At 47.1% G+C, this 25,069-nt stretch overlaps 1 protein-coding gene across 1 annotated transcript in view; it reads right to left on the bottom strand.

Moving 5' to 3' along the window:
• The window catches only part of PLB1 (phospholipase B1), a 188,453-nt gene that overhangs the window by 146,606 nt on the left and 16,778 nt on the right, over positions 1–25,069 (bottom strand). Inside the window, exons 4-10 of the mRNA XM_089658470.1 lie at positions 18,185–18,245; positions 13,403–13,461; positions 8,642–8,679; positions 8,445–8,488; positions 5,731–5,785; positions 5,589–5,640; positions 5,335–5,412 (exon numbers count right to left, since the gene is read on the bottom strand). Coding sequence (XP_089514596.1) covers positions 5,335–5,412; positions 5,589–5,640; positions 5,731–5,785; positions 8,445–8,488; positions 8,642–8,679; positions 13,403–13,461; positions 18,185–18,245 — 387 coding nt within the window. The remainder of the gene's footprint in view (positions 1–5,334; positions 5,413–5,588; positions 5,641–5,730; positions 5,786–8,444; positions 8,489–8,641; positions 8,680–13,402; positions 13,462–18,184; positions 18,246–25,069) is intronic.

Below are 25,069 nucleotides of genomic sequence, written 5' to 3'. Positions count from 1 at the left end.
TGCAACAGGCATCTCCAAAACTGGACCACTGAAGCTTGGGGAGATGCTACCTAGACTGCTGCAACAGGATCAGATTTTGATGTGCACAGCACAGATCCCGTGTAACGGTGTAGAACGGGCAGAGTGGATGTGTGGTTGACCGAATGCAGAAACATTGTGATGCTATTGAGTCAGCTTGGATCAAAATGCCAAATGAAAGTTCCATCTTTGAATCCACATGAAGATTTCAGGTTGTACTGAAGGAAGCAGTAGACGTATCCAGGACTAGAGCGGTGCATCTAAATAAGTGGCCACTTAGGCTGAGTTCACATCTATGCAGATTGTGGTTGATGCATTTTCCGGGAGCATTGTGAGTTTTTTTGACACCCGTTTTTGCATTTTTTATGCATTTTGCGATTTGTGCTCTGTGTGACTTTAGCTGGTTGTTAAGTAGCAGGCGGCTGCCAGCATCCTTAACAACCAGTAAACAACATAGTCATTAAGGAGCGGACAGACACCAGTGTCCCTAACAACCAGTAAACAACATGGTCATTAAAGAGCAGGCAGACACCAGTGTCCCTAACAACCAGTAAACAACATGGTCATTAAGGAGAGGGCAGATGCCAGTGTCCCTAACAACCAGTAAATAACCTGGCCATTAAGGAGCGGGCAGACGCCAGTGTCCCTAACAACCAGTAAACAACATGGTCATTAAGGAGCAGGCAGACACCAGTGTCCCTAACAACCAGTAAACAACATGGTCATTAAGGAGAGGGCAGACGCCAGTGTCCCTAACAACCATTAAATAACCTGGCCATTAAGTAGCGGGCAGACGCCAGTGTCCCTAACAACCAGTAAACAACAAGGTCATTAAGGAGAGGGCAGACGCCAGTGTCCCTAACAACCAGTAAACAACATGGTCATAAAGGAGCGGGCAGATGCCAGCCTCCCTAACAACCAGTAAACAACATGGTCATTAAGGAGCGGGCAGACGCCAGTGTCCCTAACAACCAGTAAACAACATGGTCATAAAGGAGCGGGCAGATGCCAGCCTCCCTAACAACCAGTAAACAACATGGTCATTAAGGAAAGGGCAGACGCCAGTGTCCCGAACTACCAGTAAACAACATAGTTGTTAAAAAGTGGGAAGACGCCATTGTCCCTAACAACCAGTAAACAACATGGTCATTAAGGAGAGGGCAGATGCCAGTGTCCCTAACAACCAGTAAACAACATGGACATTAAGGAGCAGGGATGTCATTGTCCCTAACAACCAGTAAACATGGTCATTAAGGAGAGGGCAGATGCCAGTGTCTCTAACAACCAGTAAACACCATGGTCATTAAGGAGCAGGCAGACGTCATTGTCCCTAACAACCAGTAAACACCGTCATTAAGGAGAGGGCAGATGCCAGTGTCCCTAACAACCAGTAAACAACATGGCCATTAAGTAGCGGGCGGACGCCAGTGTCCCGAACTACCAGTAAACAACATAGTTGTTAAAAAGTGGGAAGACGCCAGTGTCCCTAACAACCAGTAAACAAAATGGTCGTTAAGGAGCAGGCGACCGCCAGATCCTTAACAACCAATCAGTCATCAGCTGTCAGTGGGGTTCCCCACTGACAGCTGGATGCCAATGTCCTTAACAACCAGTAAACAACATGGTTGTTAAGGAGCGGGCAGACGCCAGTGTCCCAAACAACCAGTAAACAAAATGGTTGTTGAGGAGCTGGTGGCCGCCACATCCTTAACAACCAATAAGTCATCAGCTGTCAGCTGGGTTCCCCACTGACAGCTGTATATAAAAAAAATTGCTAGCAATTAAAAAATTTAGGAAAACAATAGTGTGGGGTCTCCCTAATCCTTACAAGGCCTTTCGGGTCTGGTATGGATTTAAGGGGGACCCCATGCAAAAAAAAACAGTGTGGGGTCCCTCCCAAAATCTATACCAGACCCTTATCTGAGCATGCAGCACTGTAGGTCAGGAAAGAGGGGGGATGAGCGAGCGCCGCTCCCCCCTCCAAAACCATACTAGGCAGGGGCAGAGTGACAACTCACGGGGCCCCGGGCAATAGGGGATCATGGGGCCCCTGTGTACTTGCCCAAACTCAAAAAAGCCTAAGAAAAAGGTACCAGGGGCATCTCATAGGGCCCCCTACTGACCCCGGGCCCTCAGGCAGTGCCCGAGTTTCCAAATGGTCAGTCCGCCCCTGATACTAGGTCACATGCCCCCAACATGGAGGCCCTCCAAAGCACATTATTCCCATGTGGATGGGGACAAGGGCCTCTCCCCCACAACCACAGTACAGGGTGACTTACAACAAGGGAGCCCCCAGGTCCCAGCATCTCCCTTATGTGAATGAGTATGGGGTACATAGCACCCCTACTCATTCACAAAAAAAAGTGTCAAAAGAGAGAAAACACAACAGGTTTTGGCAAGTCCTTTAATGAAAAAAATAATAAAAAAAAAGAAGTTCCAATGTTAATCAAGATGATTCGACCCGAACAACAAAAAAAAAAACATCTCCGCACTCGACAAAGGCTCCCGCCATCTGATAGCTCTGCGGTCTGACAGCTCCTAAATAAGCAAAGGGGTGGAACCAACCGGTGATGTCACTGGGTGACCTTGCCCCCATCGTGACGTCATCAACCCAGCATGCCCGGTCGATAATGTCACGAAGGGAGCGGGGTCACCCAGTCACATCACCGAGTCGCTTCACCTCTGAGCTTATTTAGGAGCTGTCAGACGGAAGCCTTTGTCAGGTGCGGAGCTATTTTTTTTTTCCTTCAGGTTAACGGCGACGGCGGCGTTCATCGTGATTAACGTCGGATCTACTTTTTTTTTTGGTATTTTATCAAAGGATTTGTCAAAACCTGTCATTATGTTTTTACTTTCTTTTGACACTTTTTGGTGAATGAGTACTATGTATCCCATACCCAGGGGCGGACTGACCATTTGAGCACTCGGGCACTGCCCGAGGGCCTGGGGTCAGTAGGGGGCCCTATGAGATGCCCCTGGTACCTTTCATTGTCTTTTTCATAGGCTTTTTTGGGTGTGGGAGATGACACAGGGGCCCCATGATCCCCTATTGCTCGGGGGCCCCATGAGTTGTCAGTCCACCCCTGCCCATACCCATTCACATGGGGAGGGCAGGATTTGGAGTCTCCCTTGTTACATTTTGGCGTGGGGTTCCCCTTATATTCCATACCAGACCCGAAAGACCTGGTGAGGATTGGGGACTAATAGTACTACTTGGACCCTGAAGAAGGGGACACTCCCCGAAAACTTGTCCTCAAAATTGTATGTTAGTGCAAATAAAAAAAGTATCACAGACAGTACTCAATTGTTTCTGTCACAAATGCACTAATACGGCTACAATCATCTCAATTCCCAGGAGAATTCCGGCCATCTTGGATGCCAAAGGCGCTCCAACTCCATATTAGGTAATACGTTTTTCTTTTACCTGGTGTTTCCATCTTTTTTTCCAACCCCCTGTACTTCTCCTACAATACGAACTGAGTGTCTTTGCCTGCAGTAAGCCTCGTTCTTTGTGGTAAACATTCTAAGGCCTCATGTACACGAGCCTACCCTCACCGCCAGGCGTGGGAAAACGCAAATCGTGGTAGTACCGCGTTTTGCATTTTCCCGTGGTCGGCGGTCAAACGTTCCTGGTGGCACTGTGGTTCCCAGAGTTAAAGGACGAAGTTCCAGTGGCCACCTTTAGGTGTCTCCCAGCTGCCAGCAGATCCCAGTAATTCCACTCCATCTGATGCTGGCTGCTGGAAATGTATATAACCCCCGCCCCCCCCCACCTCTGATTTGCCTTAGACGCATGCAAGGTGAAAACATTTGTTTCCTTTCGTTTAAATTCAATATTTAAATAATTTAGTTTTGTTATATTAGTTTAATTTGTTTTCGAAATTCATTTAGTTTTGTTTCATTTATTCGTTTTCGAATTCATATTTGACCGAATTGAAAAGTATTGAAACGGCATCTGAATTCGAATTTATTCTATTTGAAAAGACGGTTATATTCTTTCTAATCTGTTCTGTTGTTTTTTCTATTCTGTTCTATTATTTTATTTTCTATTGTATTCTTTTCTATTCCATTCCTTTCTATTCTTTTCTATTCCATTCCTTTCTATTCTTTTCTATTCCATTCCTTTCTATTCTTTTCTATTCTATGCTGTTTTACTCTATTCTAGTTTACTCCCTTATTTTCTATTCTATTTTATTATTTTATTTTATTTTCTATCCTGTTCTGTTTTACTCTATTCTTTTCCATCATTTCATTTTCTATTCTTTTCTATTCCTTTCTTTTCTATTCTTTTCTGTTCTATTCTATGTTATACTATTCTATTCTGTTTTACTCGATTGTACTCCCTTATTTTCTATTCTATTTTAGTCAGTACCGCGTTTTGCATTTTCCCGTGGTCGGCGGTCAAACGTTCCTATCCTGAACATGATTCTTCCACGTTCAGGAGAGGGAGGTTTAACCTCACCAAGACCCGGCAGCTCCTAAACTCTGCTAAAAGCCTAGATGGACTTTTATGGAGTTGAGTTTTGGAGCTTTGGCAAAAAAATGCCAAAAGTTTCTAAACTCGAGTTTAAGAGCTGCTCGTGGGCATGGAGCCTAAAACATATGCCGTGCTAATGAACCGATCGATATAAATGAAAGTCCAACGTAAACGTAAAGTCCATGCAAACGTATGTCCACTGCTGTGCACTCCTTTCCAAAAAACACGTAAAACACCCAAGTGCTCCTTCCACCATGGCACATATGTGCACTTCCCGCAGTGCATGTGACTCTCAACCTTAGAGAAGCCAAAACACGCTCTATATGAAGATGATATGTTCCAGAGCATCTCATGGATGGACCCTCAGCTCTCCTCAGGCAGCTTCCCAAACAATCAGTAAGTGCTCAGAAGGATATAAAGAAAGAGAGCAACAAAGCTCTCGTAAAGTGAAACCGTATAAAAAGTTTATTCAAAATGGTTAAAAACCCTCACATTCTGCTAGGAGAACAAAAAAACTTCATTCCTGTAATCCCGCATGCGTGGTGACGTCACGATCTTCGGTCCCGTCCTATGTACGTTTTATCATAAATGACGTCATGAGGGGCACAGGAAGACCGCGAGTCACCACTTCCCTAAACAGACATACCAATGACACCAAATTATGGCACACGGGTTGTTCGTTACAATTCGCACGTGAACCGAACAGCTTACCAAGCCGCCATGTTCTTTGTGGTCGTTCGGAGCTAGCTCCTTCCTGGTGGTCATGAAGAGTACTGCAGGCTTACATCTCACTTGCGGTCCACCTACTTACATTTATCAAAGTCGCATTATATCCTTACCTGGACACAGAAGTTACAAGGATCTTCCGCTGTTACAAAGATTAGGACCATCTTCCAATCATCGGCAAAAGACACGACCTAGAAACAGGAGACCCAGTTATATGCACCAATGGTATTTCTCCATGGACCTCTTCAGTAGACGGGGTCCACATCCACTTTAAGGCCTACAGTGTCACACACGCAGCAATTCTGAACTCTTTCAATGTAAATCGGTGAGATGAGCTGATACAAATGGTACGGTCCATCGAACTTACCAAATTTTGCTTGAGAGTTTGCACCAAGTCCTTGGCCTCGTCCACCAGGCTACTGCAATGTACATACAGAGAAGATTTGAGAAGGTTCACAAGATACGGCAGAGCAATGTTCTAAATGTACGCTCCCTGTCTGAATACTCACTTCTGGGGCACCGGAGATACGTTGGAGACCGAGTAGTACAGTTTTTGTCCAACGTCTGCCAAAGAGGAACACGAAAAACATTTTCTGCATTAAATGTAAAGCCATTAACTAAATGCTTACATGTTGTCATGCAGGCCATAGACGGGTCAAAAATCGGCTGTTTTAAAAAAAAAAAAAAAAAAAAAAAAAATCGGTCGTTCAATCGGCCAACGTTACCACCAACGGTAAAAAAATCATCCGATTTTCGGCCCGACATTTTTACTTCTGTGCCTGCAGAGAGCTCCGCTATTATATTTTACATGAAAAAGTCTTGCGGTTGCAACAATGTATCTATTTGTATCCATTTGTATCCATTTCAGATACAGATGGTTTTATTCGGATACAAATGGATACATTGTTGCAACCGAAAGACTTTTCCTATAAAATATAATAGTGGACTGGAAGTCTTCTTTTTCCTTTCTTCTTTTCTTCTTTTTCTTCTTCTCTTCTTTTTCTTTTCTTCTTTTTTCTTATTTTCTTCTTCTTCTTCTTCTTCTTCTTCTTTTCTTCTTCTTCTTCTTTTTCTTCTTCCTCTTTTTCTTTTCTTCTTTTCTTCTTCTTCTTCGTCTTTTTCTTTTTTCCTCTTCTTTTTCTTCTTCTTTTTCGTCTTCTTCTTTTTCTTTTCTTCTTCTTCTTTTTTCTTCTTCTTTTCTTTTCTACTTTTTCTTCTTTTTCTTTTCTTCTTTTTCTTCTTCTTCTTTTTCTTCTTTTCCTTCTTCTTCTTTTCTTCTTCTTCCAGGTCACGGCTCATGCGCAGATTTTTTATCGGTAAAACGATCGGTCGGGAAAATCGTCCAATCGTCAAAATCAGCCGCAAATTTTCCAGCTTTACTGATAAAAAAAAGTGACAGAACCCCGAAAAATGGCCGACCAATTATCCCACTAATGGTGCAAAAATCGGCCGATTTTCGACCCGTCTATGGCCGGCATTAAGGGGATGGGTGTATTTACTGATACATCGAGTCGTTTTGTAGTCGATAAAAAGGAAGAAGCAGATGGATACTTCACTAAGGTCAGCATGGTTTATGGACTGTTTTCTAGGTGAAGCGTCAGGATGTGGATGACATGCTGGTGGCACTGCGGTTCCCAGAGCTAAAGGACGAAGTTCCAGTGGCCACCTTTAGGTGTCTCCCAGCTGCCAGCAGATCCCAGTAATTCCACTCCATCTGATGCTGGCTGCTGGAAATGTATATAACCCCCCCCCCCCCACGCACCTTTGATTTGCCTTAGATGCATGCAAGGTGAAAACATTTGTTTAGTTTTGTTTGAATTCGATATTTAAATAATTTAGTTTTGTTATATTAGTTTAATTTGTTTTCGAAATTTGTTTAGTTTTGTTTCATTTATTCGTTTTCGAATTCAGATTTGACCGAATTAAAAAGTATTGAAACGGCATCTGAATTCGAATTTATTCTATTTGAAAAGACGGTTATATTCTTTCTAATCTGTTCTGTTGTTTTTTCTATTCTGTTCTATTATTTTATTTTCTATTGTATTCCTTTCTATTCCATTCCTTTCTATTCTTTTCTATTCCATTCCTTTCTATTCTATTTTGTTCTATTCTTTTCTATTCCATTCCTTTGTTTTCTTTTCTATTCTATTTTGTTCTATTCTTTTCTATTCTATGCTGTTTTACTCTATTCTAGTTTACTCCCTTATTTTCTATTCTATTTTATTATTTTATTTTCTATTCTGTTGTGTTTTACTCTATTCTATTCCATCATTTCATTTTCTATTCTTTTCTATTCTATTCCTTTCTTTTCTGTTCTTTTCTGTTCTATTCTATGTTATACTATTCTATTCTGTTTTACTCTATTCTACTCCCTTATTTTCTATTCTATTTTAGTCTTTTTTGTTCTTTTTCTTTATTAAATTTTCCAGTACAAAAATATAACAACCCAATATAATTCACAATCGCCAGTACACAGGGGCTGACTGCCCATTTGGAAACTCGGGCACTGCCCGAGGGCCCGGGATCAGTAGGGGGCCCCATGAGATGCCCCTGGTACCTTTTTCATAGGCTTTTTTGAGTTTGGGCAAGGACAACAGGGGCCCCATGATTCCCTATTGCCCGGGGGGCCCCATGAGTTTTCAGTCCGCCCCTGCCAGTACAATCACATAAATCTCTTTTACAACTTCTTGTCTGCCACCCTTCCTTCCACTGCCTGCCTGTCCAGGTCTACTTAGCTAACTTTTTATTCCTCTTATATTTATTTATCATTATCTATGTCCATTTCCTTCTCACACCCACTTTTACTTACAGGTTTCTTTCCTATTGTATTCTTTTCTATTCTATTCCTTTCTTTTCTATTCATGTAGAAATGTGTTTATTACAAAATGTATGAAAAATATTTTTAAAAATACATTTCAAATATACTGCATGTCTTTAAAAATACAAATCTACATTTTTGGAACGCATTTACACATATATGTAAAAAATATATGTTATAATGACTTTTTTATAGGTTAAAATAAATCTGAAGAATATATTTTAAAAAAATCTATTTTTAAATATATATTCTTTAAAAATGTAAAATGTATTATTCAGATTTTTTATATATAAATATAAATATATATATTTACAGGTTACAGGTCTGACGTAGCTGGGGGGGGGGGGTTCCTCTACCAGCCTGTGCATGAGATTCAATGGGGTAACACAGGAAGACTCTACTTACATGACTCGGTGAACTGGCTGGCTCGTAGGAGAGTCTCTTCCAGCCTGGTGATCATAACAGAGACAAAACTAATAAGGAACCAATTCAATCAGCTGCATTCCTATCATTCCAAATCTGATGCTAGTCACATGATATTGTCACATGTCAATCTCCTGCTACATAGGACTCCGCCCCAAAATAAAGAATTCCCAGCTCACCTTGCAAAGGCGCTCTTGTTGGGACTGTCATCCGACTTCTGGGAAACACAAGGATACATGATTGTTAATACAAGAGCAATATGTCCCACTCAAGATGCCCTACTCAAAATGTCCCACTCAAGATGTCCCACTCAAGATGTCCTACTCAAGTTGTCCTACTCAAGTTGTCCCACTCAAGATGTCCTACTCAAGATGTCCCACTCAAGATGTCCTACTCAAGATGTCCCACTCAAGATGTCCTACTCAAGATGTCCCACTCAAGATGTCCCACTCAAGTTGTCCCACTCAAGATGTCCCACTCAAGATGTCCCACTCAAGATGTCCCACTCAAGATGTCCCACTCAAGATGTCCCAATCAAGATGTCCCACTCAAGATATCCTACTCAACGGAGGGAGCCATATTGTTCGCTTTTGTCTTCAAAGGAAAAAGATGGGGGGGATGGGGGGAACCTTCCAATTCACTGGGAATGAATGCACCTTACTCCAGACTGATCTATTTTAACTTTGAATAGAGTAAGGAAAGGCTAGACTCTCTATTATGTCAATGAACGTTCTCATTGAGCTTGGTCATAATACATCAAATAGTAGCTGGTTTCATGTATCCCGGACATGGTAGAGCTAGTAGTTGGTGGTCTCATGTATTCCGGTCATGGTAAATCTAGTAGTAGGTGGTCTCATGTATCCCAGTCATGGTAAATCTAGTAGTAGGTGGTCTCATGTATCCTGGTCAAGGCAGATCTAATAGTAAGTGATCTCATGTATTCTGGTCATGGTAGATCTAGTAGTAGGTGTTCTAATATATCCCCATCATGGTAGATCTAGTAGTAGGTGGTCCCATGTATCGTGGTCAGGTAGATCTAGTAGTAGGTTGTCTCATGTATCCAGGTCATGGTAGAGCTAGTAGTAGGTGGTCTCATGTATCGTGGTCAGGTAGATCTAGTAGTAGGTTGTCTCATGTATCCAGGTCATGGTAGAGCTGGAAGTAGTTGATCTTGTGTATCCTCGTCATTGGTAGATCTAGTAGTAGGCAGTCTCATGTATCTCCGTCATGGTAGATTTAGTAGTAGGTTGTCCCATGTATCCCAGTCATGGTATATCTAGTAGTAGGTGATCCCATATATCCAGGTCGTGGTAAAACTAGTAGTAGGTGGTCTCATGTATCCTGGTCATGGTAGATCTAGTAGTAGGTTGTCCCATGTATCCCAGTCATGGTATATCTAGTAGTAGGTGATCCCATATATCCAGGTCGTGGTAAAACTAGTAGTAGGTGGTCTCATGTATCCTGGTCATGGTAGATCTAGTAGTAGGTGGTCTCATGTATCCCAGTCATGGTAGATCTAGTAGTAGGTGATCTCATGTATCTCGGTCATGGTAGATCTAGTAGTAGGTGGTCCCATGTATCCCGGTTCTGGTAGAACTAGTAGTAAGTGGTCTCATGTATCTTGGTCAGGTAGATCTAGTAGTAGGGGTCTCATGTATTCCAGTCATGGTAGATCTAGTCGTAGGTGGTTCTATGTATCCTGGTCATGGTATATGTTGTAGTAGGTGGCCTCCTATATTACAGTCATGGTACATCTAGTAGTAAGTGGCCTCATGTATCCTAGTGATTGAGTAACTAGTAGTAGTTAGTCACATACAACTGGACTTGTACTGTAATGTTGAAGACATTTTTTATCTCTCCTAAGCCACTTCTCCAGTTGGAATAAGTGTCTTGAGGATACCCCAACATGTATATCCACACAGACAGCACATACACCTTCATCCAGTCATCATGGAAAGTGTAGATATTAATTGTCCAAGAACAGGATGGGAGGTGTGAAAGTTGTGGAGCCCCCCTGTTCTAGTTTTATGCCCTGCATTGTAGTGAAGAATGCAAAAACCTGTAAACTGGGATGATGAAATAAACTCTCAACAAACAAATGGCCCAACATAGGAGGGCAAATTCTAAAGGACAAGATTCAGTAGCCTTCTCACACCTTTGGAGGACAGTGAGGTCGCATTTTGGACCAAGAGGACAACTGGTTCACAATAGATGTGAAAGTAATAATTTGCATCAAACTGGAACAACCATCACTGAACAGGGGTGGGGGCCTTCTACATCCTCTGTCCTCCACATAGAATGCCCTTCCAACATCATTGCCTTGAAGATTTGACAATAATTAACGCCTCCAGCCAAGTGAGTGGAATAATTAACACCTATGCAGACTTCTTGACACCAAGGATAGGATTGTGTAACTAGTACAAGCTGGTTCCACACACATCACACCTCCCTCCTCCCACACATTCCATGGTAATTGGATGACGGTGTCTGTGCTATCTGTGTAGATATACTATACAGTATATGTTGGAGGATCTTCTTGACACTCATTAGAATTAGTAACTTGGAGAAGCTACACAACATCTTCAGCATTACGGAACAAGTCCAGTTGACTGGGAGTAACCGCTAGCTGACCATTCATTATGCTTCTATTGCTTTCAGTGAGAGATGACCCCTGTGACAGCCCTGTGATCAGTGCTGGAACAAGGTCCTCCAGTGCCTAGGGCAAAGATGACCAAACTGCGCCTCCTCCCCCCCTTGTTCATGATGCGAAGCTTAGGGTGATTCTACACTCAGCAGTCACTTGTCAAAATCACTGCTGTGGTCACTACTACTGTCAGCTTTGTAACAGAAGAAAGACACCCCCATCCCTACAATAAACCATTGTGCCAGGGCAGACGTCCCTCCCGCCCACCCCTTGTGCCAGCCCTGTCTGTGACATCAGGATAGAAATGAAGGGTACAGGGGTCACCTCCTCACTTCCAGACACCCCTGAGGACATTTCCTCAGACACCCTTGAGGACATCTCCTCAGACACCCCTGAGAACATCTTCTCAGACACCCCGGAGGACATCTTCTCAGACACCCCTGAGAACATCTCCTCAGACACCCCTGAGGACATCTCCTCATACACCCCTGAGAACATCTCCTCAGACACCCCTTAGGACATCTCCTCAGACACCCCTGAGGACATCTCCTCAGATACCCCTGAGAACATCTCCTCAGACACCCCTGAGGACATCTCCTCATACACCCCTGAGGACATCTCCTTAGACACCCCTGAGAACATCTCCTCAGACACCCCTGAGGACAACTCCTTAGACACCCCTGAGAACATCTCCTCAGACACCCCTGAGGACATCTCCTCATACACCCCTGAGGACATCTCCTCAGACACCCCTGAGGACATCTTCTCAGACTAAACCTGTAAATAGTTGGGAGGTGCTGGAAATTACACAATAGATGTAATGGTTGAGAATCTGTAGAACATCATCAGCACTCCAACATGTTCTTCTCGCCATTTTATTGTGAAGAAATTATGTCACAAGATCTATGCAAATGATTCAAGGCCTTGCAGGGTCCCATTTTCAAGAAAAGATAGTCATCACTACCGGTGACTACTGCAAGGTCAGTAAATGTGGACATGGATCTTCTGACATAATGCCTCCTCAGTAAAGCTTTGGAATGCTGGTGGCCTTGTGCGCTTAGTTAGGTGTTCTAATCCTTCAGGACTCTCAGGCCCTCTAGAAGAACGGGGAACAAACATGGAGGCAGGAGGTGATTCTTCTGGCACCAGCTTTCCTTTAAAGCATTCTTCCATTCTAGACTGATCTTTCAGTGGATGCCAAAGAGCCAACAGGTTCATTTATATCTCCGGGACTCCTTGCACTGAGATCCCAGTGCTGAGTTCTCAGGTCTGTACACCCGCTGTGCCCATTATGAGGGGCTCCCACAATCCCTGTGCTGGGTTCCCGGGTCTGTACACCCGCTGTGCCCATTATGAGGGGTTCCCACCATCCCTGTGCTGAGTTCTCAGGTCTGTACACCCGCTGTGCCCATTATGAGGGGCTCCCACCATCCCTGTGCTGGGTTCCCCGGTCTGTACACCCGCTGTATCCATTATGAGGGGTTCCCACCATCCCTGTGCCGAGTTCCCGGGTCTGTACACCTGGTTTGTCCATTATGAGGGGCTCCCACCATCCCCATGTTGAGTTCCTGGGTCTGTACACCCGCTGTGCCCATTATGAGGGGTTCCTGCCATCCCTGTGGTGAGTTCCAGTGTCTGTACACCCGCTGTGTCCATTATGAGGGTTCCCATCATCCACGTGCTGAGTTCCCGGGTCTGTACACCCGCTGTGCCCATTATGAGGGGCTCCCACCATCCCTGTGCTGAGTTCCTGGGTCTGTACACCCGCTGTGCCCATTATGAGGGGCTCTCGCCATCCCTGTGCTGGGTTCCCGGGTCTGTACACCCGCTGTGCCCAATATGAGGGGTTCCCGCCATCCACGTGCTGAGTTCCTGGGTCTGAACACCCGCTGTGCCCATTGTGAGGGGTTCCCGCCATCCCTGTGCTGAGTTCCTGGGTCTGTACACCCGCTGTGCCTATTATGAGGGGTTCCCACCATCCCTGTGCTGAGTTCCTGGGTGTGTACACCCGCTGTGCCCATTATGAGGGGTTCCCACCATCCCTGTGCTGAGTTCCTGGGTCTGTACACCCGCTGTGCCCATTATGAGGGGTTCCCACCATCCCTGTGCTGAGTTCCCCAGTTTAGCATGTTTTACCAGTGAGTAGTATTTCTGATACAGTAGAAGTTATGGAAAATATCTCCCTCTGGTCTTGTGTCCCTTTGTTGGTCCTCTTAGCAAGGACAACCCACAGAATTAGAACCTTTGGAATAATAAATAAGTCGTCTTGTCTTAGGAAGCCTCTCTGGATACTTACAATTTTTAAGCTTCGAAGGGAAGAGATGACTTTAATATCCGAAGGACTCAGAGAATGGACTGGAAGAAAACAAAATCCATGTTATCATTGCATTAGGTGACATCCTAAGCCAGGGGTCTCCAAAGGTGGTATCAGTGGGAGGAATAGTACCCCATCATTGGTGTCAGTGGGAGGAATAGTGCCCATCATTGGTATCAGTGGGAGGAATAGTACCCCATCATTGGTGTCAGTGGGAGGAATAGTACCCCATCATTGGTGTCAGTGGGAGGAATAGTACCCCATCATTGGTGTCAGTGGGAGGAATAGTACCCCGTCATTGGTATCAGTGGGAGGAATAGTGACCCATCATTGGTGTCAGTGGGAGGAATAGTACCCCATCATTGGTGTCAGTGGGAGGAATAGTGTCCCATCATTGGTGTCAGTGGGAGGAATAGTACCCCGTCATTGGTATCAGTGGGAGGAATAGTGCCCCATCATTGGTGTCAGTGGGAGGAATAGTACCCCATCATTGGTGTCAGTGGGAGGAATAGTACCCCGTCATTGGTATCAGTGGGAGGAATAGTGACCCATCATTGGTGTCAGTGGGAGGAATAGTACCCCATCATTGGTGTCAGTGGGAGGAATAGTGTCCCATCATTGGTGTCAGTGGGAGGAATAGTGCCCCATCATTGGTGTCAGTGGGAGGAATAGTGCCCCATCATTGGTGCCAGTGGGAAGAATAGTGCCCCATCATTGGTATCAGTGGGAGGAATAGTGCCCCATCATTGGTGTCAGTGGGAAGAATAGTGCCCCATCATTGGTGTCAGTGGGAAGAATAGTGCCCCATCATTGGTGTCAGTGGGAGGAATAGTGCCCCATCATTGGTGTCAGTGGGAAGAATAGTGCCCCATCATTGGTGTCAGTGGGAGGAATAGTGCCCCTATCATTGGTGTCAGTGGGAGGAATAGTGCCCCATCATTGGTGTCAGTGGGAGGAATAGTGCCCCATCATTGGTGTCAGTGGGAGTAATAGCTCCCATCATTGGTGTCAGTGGGAGGAATAGTGCCCCGTCATTGGTATCAGTGGGACGAATAGTACCCCATCATTGGTGTCAGTGGGAGGAATAGTGCCCCATCATTGGTGTCAGTGGGAAGAATAGTGCCCCATCATTGGTGTCAGTGGGAAGAATAGTGCCCCATCATTGGTGTCAGTGGGAGGAATAGTGCCCCATCATTGGTGTCAGTGGGAAGAATAGTGCCCCATCATTGGTGTCAGTGGGAGGAATAGTGCCCCATCATTGGTGTCAGTGGGAGGAATAATGCTCCATCATTGGTATCAGTGGGAGGAATAGTGCCCCATCATTGGTGTCAGTGGGAGGAATAGTGCCCCATCATTGGTGTCAGTGGGAGGAATAGTGCCCCATCATTGGTGTCAGTGGGAGGAATAGTGCCCCATCATTGGTGTCAGTGGGAGTAATAGCTCCCATCATTGGTGTCAGTGGGAGGAATAGTGCCCCGTCATTGGTATCAGTGGGACGAATAGTACCCCATCATTGGTGTCAGTGGGAGGAATAGTGCCCCATCATTGGTGTCAGTGGGAGGAATAGTGCCCCATCATTGGTGTCAGTGGGAGGAATAGTGCCCCATCATTGGTGTCAGTGGGAAGAATAGTGCCCCATCATTGGTGTCAGTGGGAGGAATAGTGCCCCATCATTGGTGTCAGTGGGAAGAATAGTGCCCTATCATTGGTGTCAGTGGGAAGAATAGTGCCCCATCATTGGTGTCAGTGGGAGGAATAGTGCCCCATCATTGGTGTCAGTGGGAGGAATAGTGCCCCATCATTGGTGTCAGTGGGAGGAATAGTGCCCCATCATTGGTGTCAGTGGGAGGAATAATGCTCCATCATTGGTATCAGTAGGAGGAATAGTGCCCCATCATTGGTGTCAGTGGGAGTAATAGCTCCCATCATTGGTGTCAGTGGGAGGAATAGTGCCCCATCATTGGTATCAGTGGGAGGAATAGTGCCCCATCATTGGTGTCAGTGGGAGGAATAGTGCCCCATCATTGGTGTCAGTGGGAGGAATAGTGCCCCATCATTGGTGTCAGGGGGAGGAATAGTGCCCCATCATTGTTGTCAGTGGGAGGAATAGTGCCCCATCATTGGTGTCAGTTGGGGGAATAGTGCCCCATCACTGGTGTCAGTGGGAGGAATAGTGCCTCATCATTGGTATCCGTGGGAGGAATAGTGCTCCATCATTTTTGTCAGTGGGAGGAATAGTGCTCCATCATTGGTGTCAGTGGGAGGAATAGTGCCTCATCATTGGTGTCAGTGGGAGGAATGGTGCCCCATCATTGGTGTCAGTGGGAGGAATAGTGCCCCATTATTGGTGTCAGTGGGGGGAATAGTGCCCCATCACTGGTGTCAGTGGGAGGAATAGTGCCCCATCATTGGTGTCAGTGGGAGGAATAGTGCTGCATCATTGGTGTCAGTGGGAGGAATAGTGCCCCATCATTGGTGTCAGTGGGAGGAATAGTGCCTCATCATTGGTTTCAGTGGGAGGAATGGTGCCCCATCATTGGTGTCAGTGGGAGGAATAGTGCTCCATCATTGGTGTCAGTGGGAGGAATAGTGCCTCATCATTGGTGTCAGTGGGAGGAATAGTGCTCCATCATTGGGGTCAGTGGGAGGAATAGTGTCCCATCATTGGTGTCAGTGGGTGGAATAGTGCCCCATCATTGGTGTCAGTGGGAGGAATAGTGCCCCATCATTGGTGTCAGTGGGAGGAATAGTGCCCCATCATTGGTGTCAGTGGGAGGATTAGTGCCTCATCATTGGTGTCAGTGGGAGGAATGGTGCCCCATCATTGGTATCAGTGGGAGGAATAGTGCCCCATCATTGGTGTCAGTGGGAGGAATAGTGCCCCATCATTGGTATCAGTGGGAGGAATAGTGCCCCATCATTGGTGTCAGTGGGAAGAATAGTGCCCCATCATTGGTGTCAGTGGGAGGAATAATTCCCCATCATTGGTGTCAGTGGGAGGAATAGTGCCCCATCATTGGTGTCAGTGGGGGGAGTAGTGCCCCATCATGGGTGTCAGTGGGAAGAATAGTGCCCAATAATTGGTGTCAGTGAGAGGAATAATTCCCCATCATTGGTGTCAGTGGGAGGAATAGTGCCCCATCATTGGTGTCAGTGGGGGGAGTAGTGCCCCATCATTGGTGTCAATGGGAGGAATAGTGCCCCATCATTGGTATCAGTGGGAGGAATAGTGCCCCATCATTGGTGTCAGTGGGAGGAATAGTGTCCCATCATTCGTATCAGTGGGAGGAATAGTGCCTCATCATTGGTGTCAGTGGGAGGAATTAGTGCCCCATCATTGGTGTCAGTGGGAGGAATTAGTGCCCCATCATTGGTGTCAGTGGGAGGAATAGTGCCCCATCATTGGTGTCAGTGGGAGGAATAGTGCCCCATCATTGGTGTCAGTGGGAGGAATAGTGTCCCATCATTGGTGTCAGTGAGAGGAATTAGTGCCCCATCATTGGAGTCAGTGGGAGGAATAGTGCCCCATCATTGGTGTCAGTGAGAGGAATTAGTGCCCCATCATTGGAGTCAGTGGGAGGAATAGTACCCCATCATTGGTGTCAGTGGGAGGAATAGTGCCCCATCATTGGTGTCAGTGGGAGGAATAGTACCCCATCATTGGTGTCAGTGGGAGGAATAGTGCCCCATCATTGGTGTCAGTGGGGGGAATAGTGCCCCATCATTGGTGTCAGTGGGAGGAATAGTACCCCATCATTGGTGTCAGTGGGAGGAATAGTGCCCCATCATTGGTGTCAGTGGGAGGAATAGTGCCCCATCATTGGTGTCAGTGGGGGGAATAGTGTCCCATCATTGTTGTCAGTGGGAGGAATAGTGCCCCATCATTGGTGTCATTGGAAGGGGGGGAAAGTGTCCGGACTGGAAGGGGGTGAAAGTGTCCAGACTGGAAGGGGGGTGAAAGTGTCTGGACTGGAAGGGGGGGGAAAGTTTTTCGGACTGGAAGGGGGGGAAAGTGTCCGGACTGGAAGGGGGGGAAAGTGTCCGGACTGGAAGGGGGGGAAAGTGTCCGGACTGGAAGGGGGGGAAAGTGTCCGGACTGGAAGGGGGGGGAAGTGTCCGGACTGGAAGGGGGGGGAAGTGTCCGGACTGGAAGGGGGGGGGAAGTGTCCGGACTGGAAGGGGGGGGGGGAAGTGTCCGGAGTTGAAGTGGCTAAGAGCACTGGTCACGTCTATCTTCAATTACCCCCCCCCCCCATAATTTGCCCCGTGCAGTTGCGGGGTGTTGTATATACTGCAGCTCTGACTATTTCTGCTTTCCGATAAATGTTGGGGATTGGAAGTGAAGCCGATCTTCTTCCAGTAAGGCCGTTCTTCCTTTCAGAAGCCTCCCCTGTGCACCCCTCTGATCTAGTTTCGGTGGGTCCTGACTTTCCCTGACGTTGGTAGAGCTGAAGAAGAAATATTTCTCCTCTCTGAGTAAAAGCTGGCAGTTGCCTCTCCGGGTTTCGGGATTTGTTCGGCTCTCAATATTTGCATTCATACAAAGAAAGGTTTTTGGACTTTTTCTATTTCCATCCTCAGGTTCAGGTCACTGTGCTGCGGTGCCGGGGATTCTCAGTCCTCGGGACTCTCATACATTAAACACATTAAAGTTTCATAAAAGAAAAAAAAAAGAAGAATCCTTTGAAGAAAGTTCTGTGTCTGGATACAATGTGTGTGAATGGAGGAGAAAGGAGTGTTGTGGAGGTGATAGCAGTCACTCACCTGACGTTGGCTCCGCTCCAGATCGAATGTTTGCATTAGTATTACACGGGAAGAGATATCTCTGCGGAAGATAACGAGAGTTTATTAAACGACAAAGGAACGCGTGAACCTTTGTTACCATCCCCACACTCATCTACTGCTCCGCATTGAATCGATCGATATTCTCCTTCATTGACTGAAAGTGTATCTGTACTCGATAGATCCATCATAAAAGTGCCATCAGAAAATTATTTTAGGAATCTGTATCAGATCTTCTAGAAGAGCCTTTCCCAACCTCCTCAACATACCTTTCAGGTCTTAGGGGTCCTCTGCTCAATGTACAGCTCTAAGTATTTTAGGGTGGTGGTCAATGGAACGAATGTTCCTCACATTGGGGGTCAATGGGAAGAATGTCCCTTACATTGGGGGTCAGTGGGAAGAATGTCCCTTACATTGGGAGTCAGTGGGAAGAATGTCCCTTACATTGGGAGTCAGTGGGAAGAATGTCCCTTACATTGGTGGTCAGGGGGAAGAATGTCCCTTACATTGGGGGTCAGTGGGAAGGATGTCCCTTACATTGGGGGTCAGTGGGAAGAATGTCCCTTACATTGGGGGTCAGTGGGAAGAATGTCCCTTACATTGGTGATCAGTGGGAAGAATGTCCCTTACATTGGGGGTCAGTGGGAAGAATGTCCCTTACATTGGGGGGTCAGTGGGAAGAATGTCCCTTACATTGGAGGTCAGTGGGAAGAATGTCCCTTACATTGGGGGTCAGTGGGAAGAATGTCCCTTACATTGGGGGTCAGTGGGAAGAATGTCCCTTACATTGGGAGTCAGTGGGAAGAATGTCCCTTACATTGGGAGTCAGTGGGAAGAATGTCCCTTACATTGGTGGTCAGGGGGAAGAATGTCCCTTACATTGGGGGTCAGTGGGAAGGATGTCCCTTACATTGGGGGTCAGTGGGAAGAATGTCCCTTACATTGGGGGTCAGTGGGAAGAATGTCCCTTACATTGGTGATCAGTGGGAAGAATGTCCCTTACATTGGGGGTCAGTGGGAAGAATGTCCCTTACATTGGGGGGTCAGTGGGAAGAATGTCCCTTACATTGGAGGTCAGTGGGAAGAATGTCCCTTACATTGGGGGTCAGTGGGAAGAATGTCCCTTACATTGGGGGTCAGTGGGAAGAATGTCCCTTACATTGGGGGTCAGTGGGAAGAATGTCCCTTACATTGGGGGTCAGTGGGAAGAATGTCCCTTACATTGGTGATCAGTGGGAAGAATGTCACTTACATTGGTGGTCAGTGTGAAGAATGTCCCTTACATTGGTGATCAGTGGGAAGAATGTCCCTTACATTGGGGATCAGTGGGAAGAATGTCCCTTACATTGGGGGTCAGTGGGAAGAATGTCCCTTACATTGGTGATCAGTGGGAAGAATGTCCCTTACATTGGGGGTCAGTGGGAAGGATGTCCCTTACATTGGGGGTCAGTGGGAAGAATGTCCCTTACATTGGTGATCAGTGGGAAGAATGTCCCTTACATTGGGGGTCAGTGGGAAGAATGTCCCTTACATTGGGGGGTCAGTGGGAAGAATGTCCCTTACATTGGGGGGTCAGTGGGAAGAATGTCCCTTACATTGGAGGTCAGTGGGAAGAATGTCCCTTACATTGGGGGTCAGTGGGAAGAATGTCCCTTACATTGGGGGTCAGTGGGAAGAATGTCCCTTACATTGGGGGTCAGTGGGAAGAATGTCCCTTACATTGGGGGTCAGTGGGAAGAATGTCCCTTACATTGGTGGTCAGTGGGAAGAATGTCCCTTACATTGGTGGTCAGTGGGAAGAATGTCCCTTACATTGGGGGTCAGTGGGAAGAATGTCCCTTACATTGGTGGTCAGTGGGAAGAATGTCCCTTACATTGGTGGTCAGTGGGAAGAATGTCCCTTACATTGGTGGTCAGTGGGAAGAATGTCCCTTACATTGGGGGTCAGTGGGAAGAATGTCCCTTACATTGGGGGTCAGTGGGAAGAATGTTCCTTACATTGGTGGTCAGTGGGAGAAGGAGGAGGACACACTGAAGGAGCTCTCCCTGAGAACCAGCGTTTTCAAGCCTGGGCCTTGCCTGCTAGCTTGGCCCAGGAACCATGCCTGATCCAGGGGGAGGCCCTGGGAGGGATTCCCCTGATGAGACCGGGCCTAGTGAAGAGGAGGAGGTGGAGGACCTGACTGTGGGTCCCAGCCCTGGTGAGGATGTCAATGTCTTCAGGCAGAAGATTACTGATAGATTGGTGACTATTGGAAGAGCTGAGGAGAAACTTAATGTTTTGAAATCTGAACACAAAACCTTCAGAGCCAAATACTGCCAGGCCTGGAGCAAGAACAGATTGGGCATGAAGCCAGCGCTCCAGCACATGGAGGACAAAGTAAAGAGACAATCTTTATTATTAGAAAAGTTGAAAGCCAGAAGTGGAGCATTTAAAGAAAAGTTTGATAATGAGAAGAGATTTGCCAGCCAGACATCAGTGAGCTCTGTGGATCAGCAGCCCCAGGTGATGGATGACCCGGCTCCATCTACATCAGCGTCTCTCCCCCCATGTCAGGCTGTGGAATCACCAGTGGCAACCAGCCAGGGGGTTGAGGGTGAATATGGAACCTTGAGGTTCATTCAACACATGGAGTCACCCCTGAGAGCAGACAAGTTTGCCTTCTCTGATGACCCTGCAGAAGTCCCTGAGGATGGACAGAGGAGGTACAGAGCAGCAAAGCCAAGACTGGTGGAGAGATCCCAGTATACCAAGATGGCTGCTCCCAGCATGTCTGCCCCACCTGCTGCGGTGAGTACTGTGGATGAGGAGCTCTGCAAGCAACCTGCTGTGGAGGAATCCTCAGCCAACCTGGAGGAAAAATCCCTGGCAGAGAGGTCTCCAGACCATCAGGGGAATGTGGGTGAACCTGCACCAAGCACCCCACGGATGGAAATTGCTGCTGCTGTTCCTGCTGAGACCAGTAGTCCCTCTACAGGCAAGATGGCTGCCCCCTGCAGAGAGACTGTTTCACCTGAGCTCCCAGGTGCTCCAGACCTGATTGATGCTGGTGGGGGAGGGGAGCAGCACACTGCACCATGTGGAGAGCAAACAGCAAACATGGATGTCTCACTTGTTGCTGTGTCTGAGAATCCAATCCAGTCCTGGGCTGAGTCTTCTTTCTTGGAGGAAGAGATGATTGCTGGAGCTTCTATGGTTGCAGCAGTGAGTGCGGACATTGCTGTGAAGTCTATGACTGTTGAGACTGCTAAAGCAATGGATGTGTTGGTGGTGGGTGGAGGTGAAGGGGTTAACATTGCTGACAGAGGTAAAAATGACATTTCTCCCCCTGCTGAGCAGAGAGAGGATACACCATCCAATCCCGGATCTGTGCAATCGGTATCTGCTAGAGTTGCACCAGATGCTCCCAGACACACAAATGTTTCTGCTGCTGGGAGGATTGGGGGGAGCTATGCCTCTGTTTTGGGGAGTCACACCAAGGGGGGTGGGGGTAGTGTTGGGAATACTAATGGTCACAATTTGGGGAGGTTTGGTGGTGGGATGGTTGGTGGGGTCAGGAGAAGGAATGTGGTACAGTTGAAGTGGGAGGGGGAAGGGAACCCACCAGTAAGGGGGAGGGTGGCGGAGTTGATTCTAGAGATGGGGTTTAAAGCCTGTGATGTGTTTGCATTGATCTGCCCAGTCGGCAGCTATGAATATGATTTGTCATTTGTAAAACCTGAAGGCCTGGACCTGTTTTGGGAGAGATATTGGAGGTGCAGGAGCCTTCAGCAGTGGAAAGGTTTGGTGGCAAAGGTGGTTTCCAGACAGCCTTTGATAAAATCGGTGACAATCCTGGTCCGGAATGAATCCATACCAGAGGCTGATTTGGTAGTTTGGCTACGCCGACATGGTGAGGTCCTCACCCCACTGCGGAAGGTCCTGGATGAGCATAGGATATGGACAGGGGCCTGGACGGTGTCAGTGCAATTGAGGGTGCTGGGCAATGTGGTTCAGCATCTTCCCTGCTCAGCCTTTCTGGGGAGGGATAGGCTGACCATTTTCTATCAAGGTCAGCCTAAAGTTTGTAACAAATGCGGAGAGAAAGGCCATTTTGCATCGTCCTGCACCATCAAGAAGTGCTCAATGTGCCAGGAGTTTGGCCATTTGGCCAAAGAATGCACCGAGATTCGGTGTAATTTGTGCCAGCAGCTGGGTCATCCATACAGTCTGTGCCCAGAGGCACTACACAACCTGCCAGGACTGGAGGCTGAGCTGCAGAGGCTGGATAAAGAGGATGAGGCAGCTGATGCTAGGGAGGAAACTGTAGTTGCCCCTCCTGTGTCTGTTCCCTCTGTTGTGTCAGATTGTGTTTCCCCCAGTAATGTCACCCCTGAGTCTGTCCCTCCTGTTCCTATGGTACGTAGATCCTCCAGACTGGCGGAAGCTGCTGGGGGGGCTGGTTTAGCTGATCTTCCCTCTCGGCCTACTCCACCTCCGGTACCTGTCCCCCGTCAGCGCAAACGTGGTCAGGAGGTTGTGGGGGTGCTGGATGGGGGTGGAGCCGATGGGGCTCAGGGAGGGGTATCCATGTCCCATGTCTCGCCTCCTGCTGGGGGGGATTCAGCTGATGAGGGGTGGGAGAGGGTGAAGGAGAAGAGGAAGAAGAAGAAGAGGAGGATGAGAAGAGCTGTCCTCTCTTCCTCAGAATCAGATCCAGGAGGGGTCCCTCTTGGCAATACTTTTTCAGTTTTGTCAGGTGATGAGATGGTATCGGATATATCCATTTCTCTATCATCTATGGATGAGGGGGAGTCACGTACTCTGAAGAGAGCTGCTTCGGGTGATGAGAGTGTGGCAGAGGTTAAGAAACGACTACCCCAATCATCCTGATGGCAGTTCCCACTCTGTTAAAGGTGGCGACCATTAATGTCGCCAGCATTAAATCTGCAAGAGCTCGTGATACGGCCTTATTTTTGCTCAGCGAGTTTGATGCTGAGATTTTATTTTTGCAAGAGACCTGGCTCAATACATTGGCCGATGTCTATCTAGCAAAAAGGGAGTGGAGATGTGGTCCCTCCTTTTGGTCTCTTGCGGCTGAACCTTGCAGCGGAGTTGCGGTCCTTTTTAAAACCGATATGGTAACGTGCCGGCGGGTAATTGAGGTAGAAATGGGGAGATGCATGGTCTTAGACGTCTCTGTTAGGGGGCAGGACCTGCGCCTGATCAATATCTATGGACCGCAGTCAAAATGGGGCAGGAAATGCCTCCTCACAAAGATCAAGCCCTTCCTTTTTACGTCCCAGCAGGTTGTCTTTGGAGGTGACTTTAACACCATAATTAGGCCTGAAGACAGGAGAGGCTCCATAGACAGGCTGGGTTATGATAGCGTTTTTCTCAGAGATTTGGTTAGACAGGCAGGCCTGGTAGATGTGCACATTAAGCACTGCCCTGGCAGCACGGGGTTCACATTTCAGAGAGGGAATAGTCAGAGCAGGATAGACAGGTTTTTTTTAAAGGAGAACTCTGCTTTCTCAGCTCCTGAGTTGAAGGCCGTGGAGTTCTCTGATCACTGTATGCTGTCTGTGACTCTGAATGCCTCGGACACTCCACCCAGGGGAAGGGGTGTCTGGAAACTGAATTCGGCTCTCCTGGAAGATGTAGAGGTAAGACAATCCTTTGAGGATTTTTTTCAGGCACAGGTTTCTATTCTGGACTTTTGCAGCAGTAAGTCAGAGTGGTGGGAGCTTGTGAAACAAAGGGCGATTGGACTTTTCAAGGCCATAAGTAAGAAGAAGCAGCTTGGTATGTATATTGCCTACCAGCATTTGCGGAGGAAGCTTGATCGTCTTGTCTCGTATGGAGGAGATCCGGGGGAGATCTCTGAAGTGAAGCTTCTTCTTAGGAAGTGTCAATACGACCGGCATGCCTCCTTGGTTTTGGAGAGGGATTATGGGAAATATCACTCACCTGATCCTTACCAGAACTGTAAGCAAGGCATAGCAGTTAAGACGGTCATTGGCCTGAAAGACAGTACGGGTTCCCTGATAAAGTCCAGATCAGGGATCTTGGAGATCTTTGGGTCGTATTATGCAGACCTCCTGGGAAGAAAGGACCTTAGCCGGGACAGGATGGAAAGCTTTCTGGATTCTACTCCAGGATTGGGAAATGGTGCATTGCTTTTGATGAATTTGACAGAACCAATTTCAGCGGATGAGGTAGTTCAGGCTATAGACAAGCTGGCTACCAAAAAATCGCCTGGGCCAGATGGATTGACAGCTGAATTTTACAAGTGTTTTAAGTCCATTCTGGCTCCCTTTTTAGCAGAGGTTTTTAACAGCTGTCTAGAAGAGGGTTCGCTCCCTCCCTCCATGAGGCAATCCGCTGTGATTCTTCTGTCAAAAGGTAAAGACCCCTCAATGATTGAGAACTGGCGCCCCATCAGTCTTCTCAATGTTGATAGAAAGATCTTGGCAAAGATTCTATTTTGGCGCTTGTCGTCAGTAGCAGGCGATTTGTTGTCCAGCCATCAGCACTGTTCGGTCCAAGGTAGAAGTACCTTTTCAGCAGTTTTGGCTATCCGGGAGGCTTTGGAACGATGCAGGGCTGCTGGATGGAGAAAGTACTTGCTGGCATTGGATCAGGCAAAAGCTTTTGATCGAGTGAATCATGAATATCTGTGGTTGCTGCTTGGTAGATACGGCCTGCAGGGGAGGTTTATAGATTGGCTGAAGACATTATATAACGGGGCTGAGAGCTTCCCACTTGTTAATGGTTGGGTTGGGCAGCCTTTTGAGGTCGGCTCTGGTGTGCGCCAGGGATGTCCTTTGAGCCCCCTGCTATATGCTTTCGCAATCGACCCCTTTGTAAGAAGGCTAGAGGGCGCA

Source organism: Staurois parvus, unplaced genomic scaffold (genome assembly GCF_062004578.1).
Source record: "Staurois parvus isolate SC_StPar_1 unplaced genomic scaffold, SC_StPar_1.0 ptg001073l, whole genome shotgun sequence".
NCBI lineage: Eukaryota > Metazoa > Chordata > Amphibia > Anura > Ranidae > Staurois > Staurois parvus.
Note: the sequence above shows the minus strand (reverse complement) of the source record. Positions and strands in the feature narration are given on the sequence as shown.